This window comes from Anomaloglossus baeobatrachus, chromosome 10 (assembly GCF_048569485.1).
Source record: "Anomaloglossus baeobatrachus isolate aAnoBae1 chromosome 10, aAnoBae1.hap1, whole genome shotgun sequence".
Lineage (NCBI taxonomy): Eukaryota > Metazoa > Chordata > Amphibia > Anura > Aromobatidae > Anomaloglossus > Anomaloglossus baeobatrachus.
In genome coordinates this window covers 157,536,049-157,551,913 of record NC_134362.1, presented here as the reverse complement: position 1 = coordinate 157,551,913, position 15,865 = coordinate 157,536,049, and the positions used below count along the sequence as shown (strand labels likewise).

At 42.6% G+C, this 15,865-nt stretch overlaps 1 protein-coding gene across 7 annotated transcripts in view; it reads left to right on the top strand.

The window, feature by feature from the left end:
• The window catches only part of ADCY7 (adenylate cyclase 7), a 225,804-nt gene that overhangs the window by 135,943 nt on the left and 73,996 nt on the right, over positions 1–15,865 (top strand). For all 7 annotated transcript variants that reach the window (XM_075325745.1, XM_075325741.1, XM_075325742.1 and 4 more), the window contains one exon: positions 8,497–8,694. In XM_075325745.1, the coding sequence (XP_075181860.1) occupies positions 8,497–8,694 (198 nt within the window). The remainder of the gene's footprint in view (positions 1–8,496; positions 8,695–15,865) is intronic.

The window sequence follows — 15,865 nt, the reverse complement described above, 5'->3', positions numbered from 1 at the left end:
CACCCTTTAGTGCCACATGAAAGGCACTAAAGGGCGCCAGCTTAGAATATGCAGGGGGTGGGACGTTATATTTGTTTGACATCTATCCATTCATCCATTGTAGCATTTTAGGCTGTGCGCCCACAATCGGGATTTGCAGCGTTTTGGGCGCAGAGTGTTTTCCCTGCGTCCATAACGCTGCATTGTGCAGTAGAAGCACAGTGGAAGGATTTTTAGAAATCCCATGCCCAATGTGCTTGCCCAATGTACTTCTCTTCTCCGCAGCATAAACCGACCTGTGGCGCAGCTTCCCGAGCCTCAGCATGTCAATTTATGCTGCGGAGATGAGTGTTCTCTGCAGGTAGCATAGAGCTCCACAGCGGCCTGAACCCAAATCGTGGGCATGGGCAGCTGCGTTCTCCCGTGGACAACACTCACATCTCTGCAGGAGGCTGACACTGTGTACTAGACGCCGTGTCGCTGGATCATGGCCACATAGCCTAAAAGTGAGACATTTGTTGCTACAGCAACATTTTTGTGAAGTACCTGTGGATTCAAAATGCTACTATACTCCTGAATAAAATCCAGTTTCCAAAATGGAGTCACTTGTGGGGGGTTTCGAATGTATAGGTACCCAAGGGGCCCTGCAAATGTGACATGGTGCCCGCAATTTATCTCAACTTTTCCAGAATTCAAATGGTGCTCCTTCCATTCCAAGCCCTCCCATTTATCCAAACAGAGGTTTTTGGCCACATGTGGGGTATCCCTGTGCTCATAAGACATTGGATAACAACCTGTTGGGTCCACGGTTTGTTGTTGTCTCTTGAAAAAGTGAGAAATTTGATGCTGAAGCAACATTTTTGTGAAAAAAATGAAAATTTTCAATATGGCAACCTAAGCTTATCAAAATCTGTGAAGTATTCGTGGATTCAAACTGCTCACTATACACCTAGATAAAAGCCTTGAGGTGTCTTGTTTCCAGAATGGAGTCACTTGTGGGGGACAGCCACTGTTTAGGCACCTCAGGGGCTCTCCAAATGCAACCTGGCGTCCGCTATTGATTCCAGCCAATTTTGCAGTCAAATGGCACTCCTTCCCTTCCGAGCCCTGCTGTGCACCCAAACAGTTGATTTCCACCACATATAAGGTATCGCCAAACTCAGGAGAAATTGCACAATAAATGTTATGCTGAATATTTTCCTTTTACTCTTGTAAAAAAAAAAGCTACCTGGTTGAAATAACAATTTTGTGGTAAAATTTTATTTTTTTTTTTTCATGGCTCAACGTTATAAAATTCTGTGAAGCACCTGGGGGTTCAGGGTACTCACCAAACATCTAGATAAATTCCTTGAGGGGCCTAGTTTCCAAAATGGGGTCACTTGTGCGGGGTTTCTGCTGTTTAGGTACCTTAGGGGTCCTCCAAATGTGACATGGTGCCCGCAATCTTTTTCAGCCAAATTTCCTTTCCAAAATTCAAATATTGCCCCTTTCGTTCCAAGCCCTCCCATTTGTCCAAACAAAGGTTTCAGACCACATGTGAGGTATCACCGCGCTCATAAAAAAGTGGTTAACAAACCTTGAGGTCAAATTTTTGGAATTACCTCTTGAAAAAGTGAGAAAATTGATGCTAAAGCAACATTTTTGAGAAAATTATTAAAATTTTCAATATGACAACGTAACGTTAACAAAATCTGTGAAGTACCTGTGGATCTAAAATGCTCACTATACCCCTAGATAGAATCCTTGAGGGGTCTAGTTTCCAAAATGGTGTCACTTGTGAGGGATTTCTTCTGTTTAGGTACCTTAGCGGACCTGTAAATGCAACATGGTGCCCGCAATCTATTTCAGCCAAATTTGCTTTCCAAAATTCAAATATTGCTCCTTCTGTTCCGAGCCCTCCCATTTGTCCAAACAGAGGTTTCTGATCACATGTGGGGTATTGGCGCGTTCATAAGAAAGTGGGGAACAAGTTTTGGGGTCCATTTTGTTGTGTTATTTCTTCTAAAAGTGAATAAATTTGGGTTAGAGCAACATTTTTAGGTAAAATTTAATTTTTGCTTTTTTTTCATTCCACATTGCTTTTGTTCATGTGAAGCACCTGAAGGGTTAATAAACTTCTTGAACGTGGTTTTGAGTACTGTGGGGGGTGCAGTTTTTAGAATGGTGTCACTTTTGGGTATTTTCTATCATCTAGGCCTCTCAAAGTCACTTCAAATGTGATGTGGTCCCTAAAAAAATGGTTTTGTAAATTTTGATGTAAAAATGAGAAATCGCTGATAAACTTTGAACCCCTCTAACTTCCTAACAAAAAAAAATTTTGTTTCCAAAATTGGTCTGATGTAAAGTAGACATGTGGGAAATGTTATTTATTAACTATTTTGTGTCACAGAAATCTCTGGTTTAACGGTATAAAAATTCAAAAGTTGAAAATTGCAAAATTTTCAAAATTTTTGCCAATATTCAATTTTTTTCATAAATAAACGCAAAAAATATTGTCCTAAATTTGGTACTAACACGAAGTCCAATATGTGACGAAAAAACAATCTCAGAATCACCGGGATCCGTTGAAGCGTTCTAGAGTTATAACCTCATAAAGTGACACTGGCCAGAATTGCAAAATTTGGTCTGGTCATTAAGGTGAAAATTAGCTCCGTCACTAAGGGGTTAAAACAGCAACGCTTGTACTCCCCTCCTGTGCTGGTGCTTTTCCACCGATGTGGGCACTCGCTCTCTTGGGGCTCACCTGAGGTTGGTAAGTCATGCGATACCGGAACCCAATCAGCGTGGGCTTCCTTCTCCTCACCTTGAAACACTTAAAGGGTTATTCCTATCCCCAAGATCCTATCCTAATTTGTAGTAGTTGTAATAATATTTTTTAAATACCTCCAATTAGAAATGTAGTATACTTCTTCTGATTCACTATGTCGCTTACCTCATGTGCAGGGCATTGCAGGACCTTAGGTATCCATGGTTACGATCACTCGTATAGTCACAGTTAGTTGCTAGTGGTCATAATCATGCATACCTAAGGTCCTGCAGTGCCCTGAACATGAGGTAAGAGACATAGCTAATCAGGAAAACTATACTACATTTCCAATTGGATGTATTTACTAATATTATTATTACACCTACTACTTGTATACTTTGGGATAGGATCTTGGAGATGGGAATTCCCCTTTAAGTAATCAAGAGGAAGTGAGGGGCAGCCGGAGCTCTCACTTCCTGTTAATTACTGAAGCCTGATTGGATGCGGAGCTTGGGGATCATAACAATGTCACTTGAGCCGTGGTAACGTGAGTTGTGACACTAATGGATCACCCCGGCATAGGAGGGGAGTATAAGCTTTTTATGGGGGTGAACATGGGGAATGAGAAGCGATTGTCCAAGTAGTGGAAAACCCCTTCAGAGAAAAATACTTCTTCTAAACAACGTTTGGGGGTCACTGTACACATTTGGGACATTTATTAAACTTGTGGCATTAGTTTTCTACATAAAAAAACAGACTTTGGAGCACAATGTTCAAAAACAACTTTTCCTAACAATGTAATTGTTGTCGGCTCTTAGCTCGACTAGTATGGCCAATCACAGGCCAATACATACAGTGCTGGCCAAAAGTATTGGCACCCCTGCAATTCTGTCAGATAATATTCAGTTTCTTCTTGAAAATGATTGCAATCACAAATTCTTTGGTATTATTATCTTCATTTATTTTGCTTGCAATGAAAAAAACACAAAAGAGAATGAAACAAAAATCAAATCATTGATCAATTCACACAAAACTCCAAAAATGGGCCAGACAAAAGTATTGGCACCCTTAGCCTAAGGCTTGGTTGCACAACCTTTAGCCAAAATAACTGCGAACAACCGCTTCCGGTAACCATCAATGAGTTTCTTACAATGCTCTGCTGGAATTTTAGACCATTCTTCTTTGGCAAACTGCTCCAGGTCCCTGAGATTTGAAGGGCGCCTTCTCCAAACTGCCATTCTGAGATCTCTCCACAGGTGTTCTATGGGATTCAGGTCTGGACTCATTGCTGGCCACTTTAGTAGTCTCCAGTGCTTTCTCTCAAACCATTTTCTAGTGCTTTTTGAAGTGTGTTTTGGGTCATTGTCCTGCTGGAAGAGCCATGACCTCTGAGGGAGACCCAGCTTTCTCACACTGGGCCCTACATTATGCTGCAAAATTTATTGGTAGTCTTCAGACTTCATAATGCCAGGCACACGGTCAAGCACTCCTGTGCCAGAGGCAGCAAAGCAACCCTAAAACATCAAGGAACCTCCGCCATGTTTGACTGTAGGGACCATGTTCTTTTCTTTGAATCCTCTTTTTTTTTTCCTGTAAACTCTATGTTGATGGCTTTTTCCAAAAAGCTCTACTTTTGTCTCATCTGACCAGAGAACATTCTTCCAAAACGTTTTAGGCTTTCTCAGGTAAGTTTTGGCAAACTCCAGCCTGGCTTTTTTATGTCTCGGGGTAAGAAGTGGGGTCTTTCTGAATATCCTACCATACAGTCACTTTTCATTCAGACGCCGACGGATAGTATGGGTTGACACTGTTGTACCCTCGGACTGCAGGGCAGCTTGAACTTGTTTGGATGTTAGTCGAGGTTCTTTATCCACCAGCCGCACAATCTTGCGTTGAAATCTCTCGTCAATTTTTCTTTTCCTTCCACATCTAGGGAGGTTAGTCACAGTGCCATGGGCTTTAGACTTCTTGATGACACTGCGCACCGTAGACACAGGAACTTTTGGAGATGGACTTGTAGCCTTGAGATTGCTCATGCTTCCTCACAATTTGGATTCTCAAGTCCTCAGACAGTTCTTTGGTCTTCTTTCTTTTCTCCATGCTCAATGTGGTACACACAAGGACACAGGACAGAGGTGGAGTCAACTTTAATCCATGTCAACCGGCTGCAAGTGTGATTTAGTTATTGCCAACACCTGTTAGGTGCCACAGGTAAGTTACAGATGCTGTTAATTACACAAATTAGAGAAGCATCACAGGATTTTTCAAACAGTGCCAATACTTTTGTCCACCCCCTTTTTTATGTTTGATGTGGAGTTATATCCAATTTGGCTTTATGACCATTTTTTTTTCATTGAAGACAAAATAAATGAAGATAATAATACCAAAGAATTTGTGATTGCAATCATTTTCAGGAAGAAACTGAGTATTATCTGACAGAATTGCAGGGGTGCCAATACTTTTGGCCAGCACTGTAAGCTATAGTTTACTCCAGAAATTGGCATAAATTATTGTAAAATGTAAGCTATCTCACAGCTGGTGTAGATTTCAATATTGTGGGGCACAGACAGTCTGAGGTGCGCAAATATGGTGAATATTGCACCAGCAGATTTGAAGGTGTATTCCTATTTCCAAGATTCTATGCTACCATGTACTAGGTCTAATAATAACAATAATAGAAAATACCTCTAGTTAGAAATGTAGTATAGTTCTCCTGATTCACTATGTTGCTTACGTCATGTGCAGGGCATTGCAGGACCTTAGGCATCCATGGCTACGAGCACGCATATAGTCACAGTTATTAGTGATTATAATCATGGATACCTAAGGTTCTGCAATGCCCTGCACATGAGGTAAGTGACATAGTGAATCAGGAGAACTATACAACATTTCTAATTGGAGGTATTTGCTAATATTATTATTATTACACCTACTACATATTGTGATAGGATCTTTGAGATGGGAATAACCCTTTAATTTCAGTCTGGTATATAATCTTGGGTAATATTCCGTCTGTTATTCCTGTTTAAAGTTAAATTCAGACATCAATGTATCGTTGTCTGAGTTTGGACTGGGAAGCACAGACTGGCTACACGTCTCCTGACCCAAACTCAACAGCCTCATATAGGGGGGCAGGAGACCCCAGCCATTCAATGCATTGCAGTACATACTTGGAGTGTGATACATGCGCATCTGAATTCGGGCCAAGGCCTCATTCAGACATCCTTTTCTTATGTACGTGTTCTATCTGTGGCTTTCATGGATAGGCCACGTACCCATTATAAGCTGTGTATATGTTCATTACGGAGATACAGTACAGACCAAAAGTTTGGACACACTTTTTCATTCAAAGAGTTTTCTTTATTTTTCATGACTGAAAATTGTAGATTCACTTCGAAGGCATCAGAACTATGAATTAACACACGGGGAATGAAATACTTAACAAAAAAGTGTGAAACAACTGAAAATATGTCTTATATTCTAGGTTCTTCAAAGTAGCCATGTTTTGCTTTGATTACTGCTTTGCACACTCTTGGCATTCTCTTGATGAGCTTCAAGAGATAGTCACCGGAAATGGTTTTCACGTCACAGGTGTGCACTGTCAGGTTTAATAAGTGGGATTTCTTGCCTTATAAATGGGGTTGGGACCATCAGTTGTGTTGTGCAGAAGTCTGGTGGATTCACAACTGATAGTCCTACTGAATAGATTGTTAAGGGTGCTTTACACGCTGTGACATCGCTAGCGATGTCGTGCGCGATAGCACCCGCCCACGTCACTGTTACGTCATGGGGGTGATCGCTGCCGTAGCGAACAATATCACTACAGCAGCGTCACACGCACATACCTGCTTAGCAACATCGCTAGAGACACTGAACAATCTCTCCTTTAAGGGGGCGGTTCGTTCGGCGTCACAGCGGCATCACTAAGCGGCCGCCCAATAGCAGAGGAGGGACGGAGATGAACGGCCGGAACATGCCGCCCACCTCCTTCCTTCCTCATTGCCGGTGGACGCAGGTAAGGAGATGTTCATCGTTCCTGCAGTGTCACACATAGCGATGTGTGCTGCCGCAGGAACGACGAACAACCAGCGGCATGCACCACCAACAATATTATGAAAAGAAGCGACGAGTCAACGAGCAACGATTTTTGACGTTTTTGCAATCCTTGATCGTCGCTCCTTTTAGTCACACACAACGATATCGCTAACGGCGCCGGATGTGCGTCACGAACACTGTGACCCCGACGATATATCATTAGCGATATCGTTGTGTGTAAAGTACACTTTAGAATTTGCATTATGGCAAAAAAAAAGCAGCTAAGTAAAGAAAAATGAGTGGCCATCATTACTTTAAGAATGACGGTCAGTCAGTCCGAAAAATTGGGAAAACTTTGAAAGTGTCCCCAAGTGCAGTGGCAAAAACCATCAAACGCTACAAAGAAACTGGCTCACATGAGGACCGCACCAGGAAAAGAAGACCAAGAATCACCTCTGCTGCGGAGGATAAGTTTATCCGAGTCACCAGCGTCAGAAATCACAGGTTAACAGCAACTCAGATTAGAGACCAGGTCAATGCCAACAGACACATCTCTAGAACAACTGTTCAGAGGAGACTTTGTGCAGCAGGCCTTCATGGTAAAATAGCTGCTAGGAAACCACTGCTAAGGACAGGCAACAAGTAGAAAAGACTTGTTTGGGCTAAAGAACACAATGAATGGACATTAGACCAGTGGAAATCTGTTCTTTGGTCTGATGAGTCCAAATTTGAGATATTTGGATCCAACCACCGTGTCTTTGTGCGACGCAGAAAAGGTGAACGGTTGGACTCTACATGCCTGGTCACCACCGTGAAGCATGGAGGAGGAGGTGTGATGGTGTGGGGGTGCTTTGCTGGTGACACTGTTGGGGATTTGTTCAAAATTGAAAGCATACTGAACCAGCATGGCTACCACAGCATCTTGCAGCGGCATGCTATTCCATCCGGTTTGCATTTAGTTGGACCATCATTTATTTTTCAACAGGACAATGACCCCAAACACACCTCCAGGCTGTGTAAGAGCTATATGACTTATGACTAAGAAAGAGAGTGATGGGGTGCTACGCCAGATGACATGGCCTCCACAGTCACCAGACCTGAACCCAATCTAGATGGTTTAGGGTGAGCCGGACTGCAGAGTGAAGGCAAAAGGGCCAACAAGTGCTAAGCATCTCTGGGAACTCCTTCAAGACTGTTGGAAAACCAGTTCCGGGGACTACCTCTTGAAGCTCATCAAGAGAATGCCAAGAGTGTGCAAAGCAGTAATCAAAGCAAAAGGTGGCTACTTTGAAGAACCTAGAATATAAGACATATTTTCAGTTGTTTCACACTTTTTTGTTAAGTGTTTCATTCCACATGTGTTAATTCATAGTTTTGATGCCTTCAATGTGAATCTACAATTTTTAGTCATAAAAAACTCCTTTGAATGAGAAGGTGTGTCCAACCTTTTGGTCTGTACTGTACGTCTGATTTTAATCGGAGTCATGTATCAAAATTATCCATATATGGTATGTGGATGAAAAACAAACCCTTTTTTTGCATAGTTGAAAAATCCCTGATGTCTGAATGAAGCCTTATTGTAAAAACACTTTTTCTCTCAAAGTGTAGAATTGCTTTAGCAACACAATTTTTTGGATTTACTCTTTTAGAAATTGCCCAATATTGTTTAAATCTAACCTTGGCAAAGCCGATATTCGTTGGTTTATTCTGACCCCATATTTTTTTTTTTTTTGCAGAATCCTTCTGAACATCTTGCCTTCATAATCGCAGTATTCGTGGCCTTGGTAATCTTCAGCGCCCTCTATGTTTTGGTATACACAGAATCATTTGAGCGAAAGTGGCTGCAAGTCTTTTCCCTGGTGATCTACACTTGCCTTCTATCTATTGGATATGTATTAATTTTTGATCCAAGCACTGTCCAAACATGGGACCAGGTAATGCAAATGTAATGTGTTGACTGTGGATTCTTTCTATATCACTGAAAATGAATTTAGAAGCTACGTTTTCTAACTAATCATTGATATTTCCAGATTATTGAAGGGGTACTATGCTTTTGGACTTCTAATTATGTTCAAAGGATCCTTAGAAAAATGAGCTCATCATATAGTTTACAGCTGGTGAGATCCAAGTGTTTTATCCCTCTGCCGCGCCACCATATAAATTAATGTCCTGAGTGAGACCTACCTACTATTAAAGGAATTTACCGGTTTTCAAAACCTGTCCACTGAATTGTAGAAAATGATTAAATAGGTGTGGATTTCTCCACAGCGCAATCCACTGATCGGCGGTATGAGAACTGACCACTTGTGTTCCTTTTCTCCACTCCTGGTAGATGAGTGGGCAGATGAATGAAAGACCACTAAGGAGCAAAGGCGCAAAATAGGGTCTTATCTTGTAAAAACGGAATAAAAGAGAAAGGCACGCTCACCTTTTCACAGGGTATGACATACAACAAGCCATGTTCTTAATATTGAAGCAGCTGGAGGCAGTACAGACAATGCAGAAAAAGGACAGAAGACGTTTTCACTCCACGCTGCTGCTGAAGACTTTCCAAGGGAAGATCCAGGACACTCCAGTGGAGATAAGTGTTTTTTATTTACTTCATTGAAGGCGAGGTTGCGAGTTCTCCTTCAATGGAAGTCTTTAAAAAGTGGTTGGACGGACATCTGTCTGGGATGATTTAGTGACTCCTGCTATGAGCAGGGGGTTGGACTAGATGACCCAGGAGGTCCATTCCAACTGTAATGTTCTATGATTCTATGATTCATTTGAAAGTCAAGCTGCTTCTTCAGAAGAAACTGAAGAACCACCTTGTAATGGCTTTGAAATCCATTGACTAAAAACTACTTATGCCCACTGGTGTGTCTTGGATCTTACCTTGGAAAGTCTTCAGCAGCAGCGTAGAGTGAACGCGTCTTTTGTCCTTTTTCTGCATGAACAGGAGAAGTATAATAGTGTTGGCTTACATGTGTCTTTCTGATGTGTAGGCATTAAGGATATCAAGACTGAGCTCTCTTCACCAGTGCCCTGTAGCTGTAGGGTGCATGCACAACCTGTCACTTGTTTTGGTGCCTGCTCACCATAGTTTTCCAGCCTGGAGAGAACCAAAGCGTACAACTTGTCACTTGATTTGGCTCCTCTCCCTGTAGTCTTCCAGCTAGACGAGAACCAAAGTACAACAGGGCCACAAGTCCCCTGAATTTGGCAATCATTGGGAGTCCCTTTGGAGGAGCCCAACCAATCTGGTGATAACTTCTATAGATCAGAATAAGGCCCCTATCACACATCAGTTTTTTGCCATCAGTCACAATCTGTTTTCTCGACGGATCCGTCGCAAATTGTGGCTAAACTGATGCGACAAATCTGTTTTTCAACAGATCGGACTAGCTGGGGGCTAAATAATAATAAATTGGAGCATGCTCAGTTAAAAAAACTGAATCTGTTACCGGAGTCCATCATTTGACGGACGACGACGGATCCTGCACCCATAGGCTTCCATTGTACCAAACGATAGAAGGCGATGGATCCGTCGCTGTCCGTTTTTTCGATGTACACAAAAAACTTTACTTTGGCCGTCGTCTCCGTCCGACGGACAAACCGTTTTCGATGTATCCATCGAACAACGGATGAAACGTGAGGCCATCCGTCGCTAATACAAGTCAATGAGAAGAAAAACAGATCCAGCGGCATCAGTCTCTGGATCCGTTTTTTTCAAAATTCGACGGATTGTGACTGACGGCAAAAAACTGAGGGGCCTAACACTTTAACTCAGAATGCTCTTAATAAGGTACTTGAAAAACCCAAACTGATGAGCGGTTAGCCCAGTTACAATGTGCCAGAAGCGCTATATGCATGTGTGATACTTACTAACATGCTAATTTAGGTAGTATGCTAATCTAATAAAAGGGATTTTTATTTAGTCATTTTAACCATTAAATAGCTTTTTTACCTGTTTCACTGAAAATGGCATTCTTATATGCGGCTCATAATGATATAATTTTAAAGGAAATGTTAGAATTGTGAGAGGAGAAAATGAGACTCCGGTGCCCTGTAATGTCTCTGTAATGCTCTGCACGAAAACAAAGAGGGGTTGTCAGCAAAGAGGTAGATGAAGCGCTCAGGTGTCCTGCCTGAGCTCATGGATAGTGCAGCTGCATCCACATATACAAAGGGACCTAGTGTGCAAGAAGCAAAATGGCAGATAACCTTTACTCGCAAAGCTTTCTGCAAAGAACTAGAAAATGTGTACTGTCAAACCTACTGTATGTTATTTGATTCCTCCATTGCATCTGAAGGGTGAATTTGCACATAGCAGATTTGTTGCAGGTTCACATCGGATTTCAATACTTACAAATTTTATCTATTTGCTCCATGTTCCACCTAAAATAAAGATCATGCTGTGGTTTATCCTATCCAGAGTATTCTCTGCAGAAATGCAGCGGATTGTGATAGTGGATTTACACCATTTTAAATATATAAGGGGGGAAATGTGTGCTGCTGAACTAACGGCAATATCTGCTTGGCGCATGTTGATTTTGCTGCAGATTTGAGCTGAGTTCCTTTCCTGAACCAGGGATAGGGCAAGGTATTTTGGTGACCTAGGCAGATGAGGGCAATGACTCCCTTCAGCTCCAAGCAAAGGAATAGGTAAGAGACTTAGGTAACCTGTTATCTGACGCATCCCCACCATCCATATGTGTCGGGTAACAAGCTCTGATGTCCACTCCCACAAGAATTGTTACCCTTTCAACAAAAATTACCATCAATGGTAAAAAAAAAAGTGACGGATTTTAGGGTTGAGGCTTAACAGAAGTTGTAATTTCAAAGTTACATAAAGGGTACACTTACACTTTAATATAGCTAGCGTATAACTCAGACAAATGCTATCTGATGTTTCATCAGATAGCACTTGCTCCAATGTTATACTATCAAGCAGTGCTGACTAGCATTTTTTTCATTCCAAGTCAGCATGAGAAAAAAATCACTGCATGCTGTGATTGGCAGTGTATTATGGATGGCGCACAGCCGTAAAAGTCAATGCGTCAATGTATATCTGTACTGATGGTGGTTTTGGTGATGTATTCATATACTACTGATAGTTATGGGGATGTGTTCATGTACTGTTCGTGGTTTTGGTTATGTATTTCTGTACTAGAAACCACCAAAATCAGCATCAGTTCATGAATACAACACTAGAGCCATCAATAGTCCATGAATACATCACCAGAACCACCATAAGTACTTGACTACAAGAATAAAGCTTAGGACAACGATCAATTGTAAGGTCAGGTTAGCCTTTTATAGAATTGTATTGCATGAACCTACAACTTCCAATGAGATACTGGGAGTTAACAGCCATCATCAGACTACAGACCATATATGTACCCCATTACTGATGAGATGCAGGCAAATAAACATTTATATTCCAGGTTATTTTATAGGTTTTCTGATTGGAGTCGTTCTTGCTGTGTTGGTGGCTGTGGTAAACATCATACTGTGTATGGAGCAGTGCAAGAAGAGGGCTCAGCTTGGAGAAGATAGTGTGAAGAGGGGGAACAGTATGGAGAGGGCAGTGTGGTGGCCAGTATGAAGGCATAGTGTGAAGAGGGGGCACAGTATGGATATGAAGACGAAGAAGTGTGAAATGGACAGTATGGAGAGGGGTTAGCATGGTGAGGGAACTGGAGTGTGGAGATATAGAGCGCATAAGGGAAAACAGTGGAGAGGGGACAGCTATGGTATAGGCGGTGGGTCATAAGGGTAGTAGTTATAGCTGCCAAGTCCTGGTGATTGGCATTCTGTTTACACTTCAAGAATATCTTGAATGAGCGTCTTTAGGAGCACTCGTTTCACAATAATCTTGTAGTGTCAATGCAGTCTCCTGTCTTCCAGAAAGGAACATGTCTTCCTTACTAAATTCCCAAAGTCTACCTTCTTCAGTGAAAAAAAAAAAAGGAAAACAACTAAGTTGACAATTTCGGGAAAAAATTGGTCTGTTTCTCTCGGATTCCTTATAACAAGATCCGCTTGGGAGAAATCGTATGAAACTGTTCATCTTCATTCTCTAACAAACTCTCACCGAAACATCTGGGAGGCATCTGATAAAGTGAAGACCTTCTGGAGTAGTTGGTAAATCTCCTGGTTATGGCCAAATACTCTTGAAACCTACAGGAGAGTAGCATATAAAAAAGGGTATTTCCATGGAGGTGGTGATGGAAGAGGTGTGACTTGAAAAAGGAGATGCGGCTAATTTTTAACACTGGCCTTCACGTTCCGCACGGGGTAAAAACCACGGATAGATTGAGCAGCTGCATTTTAATCAGATCCAACAATATGACATTTGTGGTTTGGAAAGCTGATGTTGCATAGTCATACGCTGGCAGTAGCGTATCTTCCCTTCTGTGTAAATCTTTTGCACAAGAGGAAACAAGCTTAAAAATACCCAAACTTCTGCTTACAAATGTGACTAATACATATCAGAAATGGATCAATTCCAAAAGCCAGTCTAAAAAAAACAAAAAAGAAGAAGAAATTGATCATTGGCCTCACATATATGCAGCGTAGATGCTTTACAAATAACTGATTTATAGCAAAGGGGAACTAGATCGGCTCCTTTTGTGATCAGGGGAATTGGACGGTTTCTTTCTAAATGGATTTTTGGCTGACCGACTCAGGCCTTTGTTCAGTTTCAGGCAGACTCCACACTGGATTGTATACCTTGCCAAAAAGTCTTGTTCCCCACAGACTCAATAAATATTTAATAGGTGTCAGAATAACAAGCTGCTGGCATCATTCCCTGTCCTGGGGAACTTGGGGAATAATCAGAGGGCACTTGTTCACATTGGAACAAAATGGACGTAGTCCAAATCCACAAAGTCTTTAACAATATGATTATTAGTTTCGTTTATAGAGCAAATAGATTATTGGAAAATGACCAAGTCCTATCCTATTGGATCCCTTAAAGAAGTTGTCCACCTTTTTGGGATCATTTTTGTTTTCACACAAATGCATTTGTGTCGCCCAGGGTTATGGGGTACTCGGTCCCGGGCGGTGTATAACTGGGAAATGTCACTTTGGTGGCCGTTGCCTGGTTCCGTGCCCTGGGTGCTTTTTAAAAAGGGGGGTATATTTACATGGGAGTATAAATGAAAGTTTGTACGTGACGCCACTTGCGGTTTGCGGCTATATGGATGGAGCCGCCGCTGCACAGTTCTTACTACTGGGGCTGGTGTTAATGGCAGCCTGGTTGTTGGGTCCTCTGCAAGCAGGGCCGGGCCCCAGAGGGTAGGTGATGCAGATGGGTGTTGAAAGAAGGTAGGCCATACAAGGGGTTGCAGTGTAATTGGTTCCTTTACTCACTGTAAGCTGGAGACTGGTCACCCGAGGAAGACTGGTGCTGACCACAGATCCAATTAGTCCCAGTGCCGGTTTAGTGTCCTGGTGGCTTCTTTCCCTTGCACCTGTCTTTGGTTGGTGGGACCCTGTGGCTTGGAGCGGCTGGGGGTCCCCTCCTGGTTGTCTTTTACAGCAGTCCGTATGACGGTAGCATGAATCCTGTGGGGTTGGAGTCTCTGGTCCTGTCCCCGGTTCTCCTTTTGCTACTGTGTCCCGAACTTCAAGGTCAGTGAGGTCCTTGATGGTCCCCTCACTGTGCAGATTTTATCAGGTCTGCCTGGAACATTTGCCTGACCTAGGATTCTGTACTCTGTTGGTGTGTAGTTCCGGGAGTACTCCACCAGCAACTAACCTGGGCCTTCAGGTCACTGTTCACACTCCTGTCAGTGCATCTACTCTCTTTCACTGTCACTGCTAGACTTCTCACTATCCACTGTCTGCCCTTCCCACCTGGTCGTCTAGTGGACTGGATTGGCTCCACCTCTAGGCGGCCATCCATTGATCCAACCCTAGCCTGGTACTAGTCTACGGGGAATTTGGGGCAAACAGGGAATAGCTGAAGTGTTTGGTTGTTACCGGCACTGGTCTTCTGGGTTCCTAGGGGGTAGGCCCTGCATCCTGGTGGGGATGCAGTACCTTGTAGCTCCCTGATTGATTCAGGGGCGCTACACATTTATTTTGGGCTAAAATTCATTTTTGTAATGGAGTTTCAGTAAAAATGTTGCACCGTTTGCCTTCTATAGCCTCTGTGTTGTTCTGTGCTAATTGAAAATCGATCAGGCAGCTTGGTGTTCTGCCAGAGAGGGTGTAACTCTTTTTATATGTCTTTTTCGGAGCTCCTCTTAGCTGATTGATGACCTCAGGGATACTCCAGATGGTGGAGAGGCCTAAGTCTCCTTCTTTGCCCTGCTCCTGGCCAGTCCTGATCTGATTCCCCCTCCCCTAGGAAGGGACAGGACAAGAGTGTGATGAAACCCACAGATAAAGACAGACAAGGGAAAAGCAAAACTTAGTCACAGAGCAAGCAGACACAAAGGTAAAGACAATACGAGATTCAGGAGGAAAAACAAAAAGCAGGAAGGCAGCTACAAAATAACAGGGGTAAACTTCTACAATTGCACCAAGCAATGAGCACAACGTTCACCAGTAAGTCTGGGGCACCTCACCTCACATAGCAACATAGACAAACTATAGCTGGCATGGGTGGAAGGATTCAACCAGCATAAAAAGAGGGGATCAGATGTGATAGGCCTTCCCACAACACATGACCAAAGGAGCAAGCAGACCAGCGGGGATTAACTCTTGTTAGCCTGTCTATGAATCAACACACAGCAGGTAGACGACCGAGTGTGCCTGTGATGAACCTAGACACCAGAGAAACCATTGGGCGGCGTGTCAGAATCAGTAATCTGAATAGTGCCCAACGCCACCATGACAGTTGGTGAAGTTTATGCAAAACTCTGTGTGACAGTAATTATGAGCAAAAGTGATCACTGTATATGCAGAATAGAAATGCACGCGTGTCCAATGTTTTCAGATTGGCATTGTGCAGACCAGGAACTAATGTCTGGATTTACGTGGGTCACTTCCAGTTACTTAGAAAATGCTCCAGTTTTGACAAATTTTGGGTCCATCAGATTTTACATCCAAAATAAGAGGTGCAGCAGCAAAATGTCACATTGTGGAATGAAACATACGGTAATTATTATC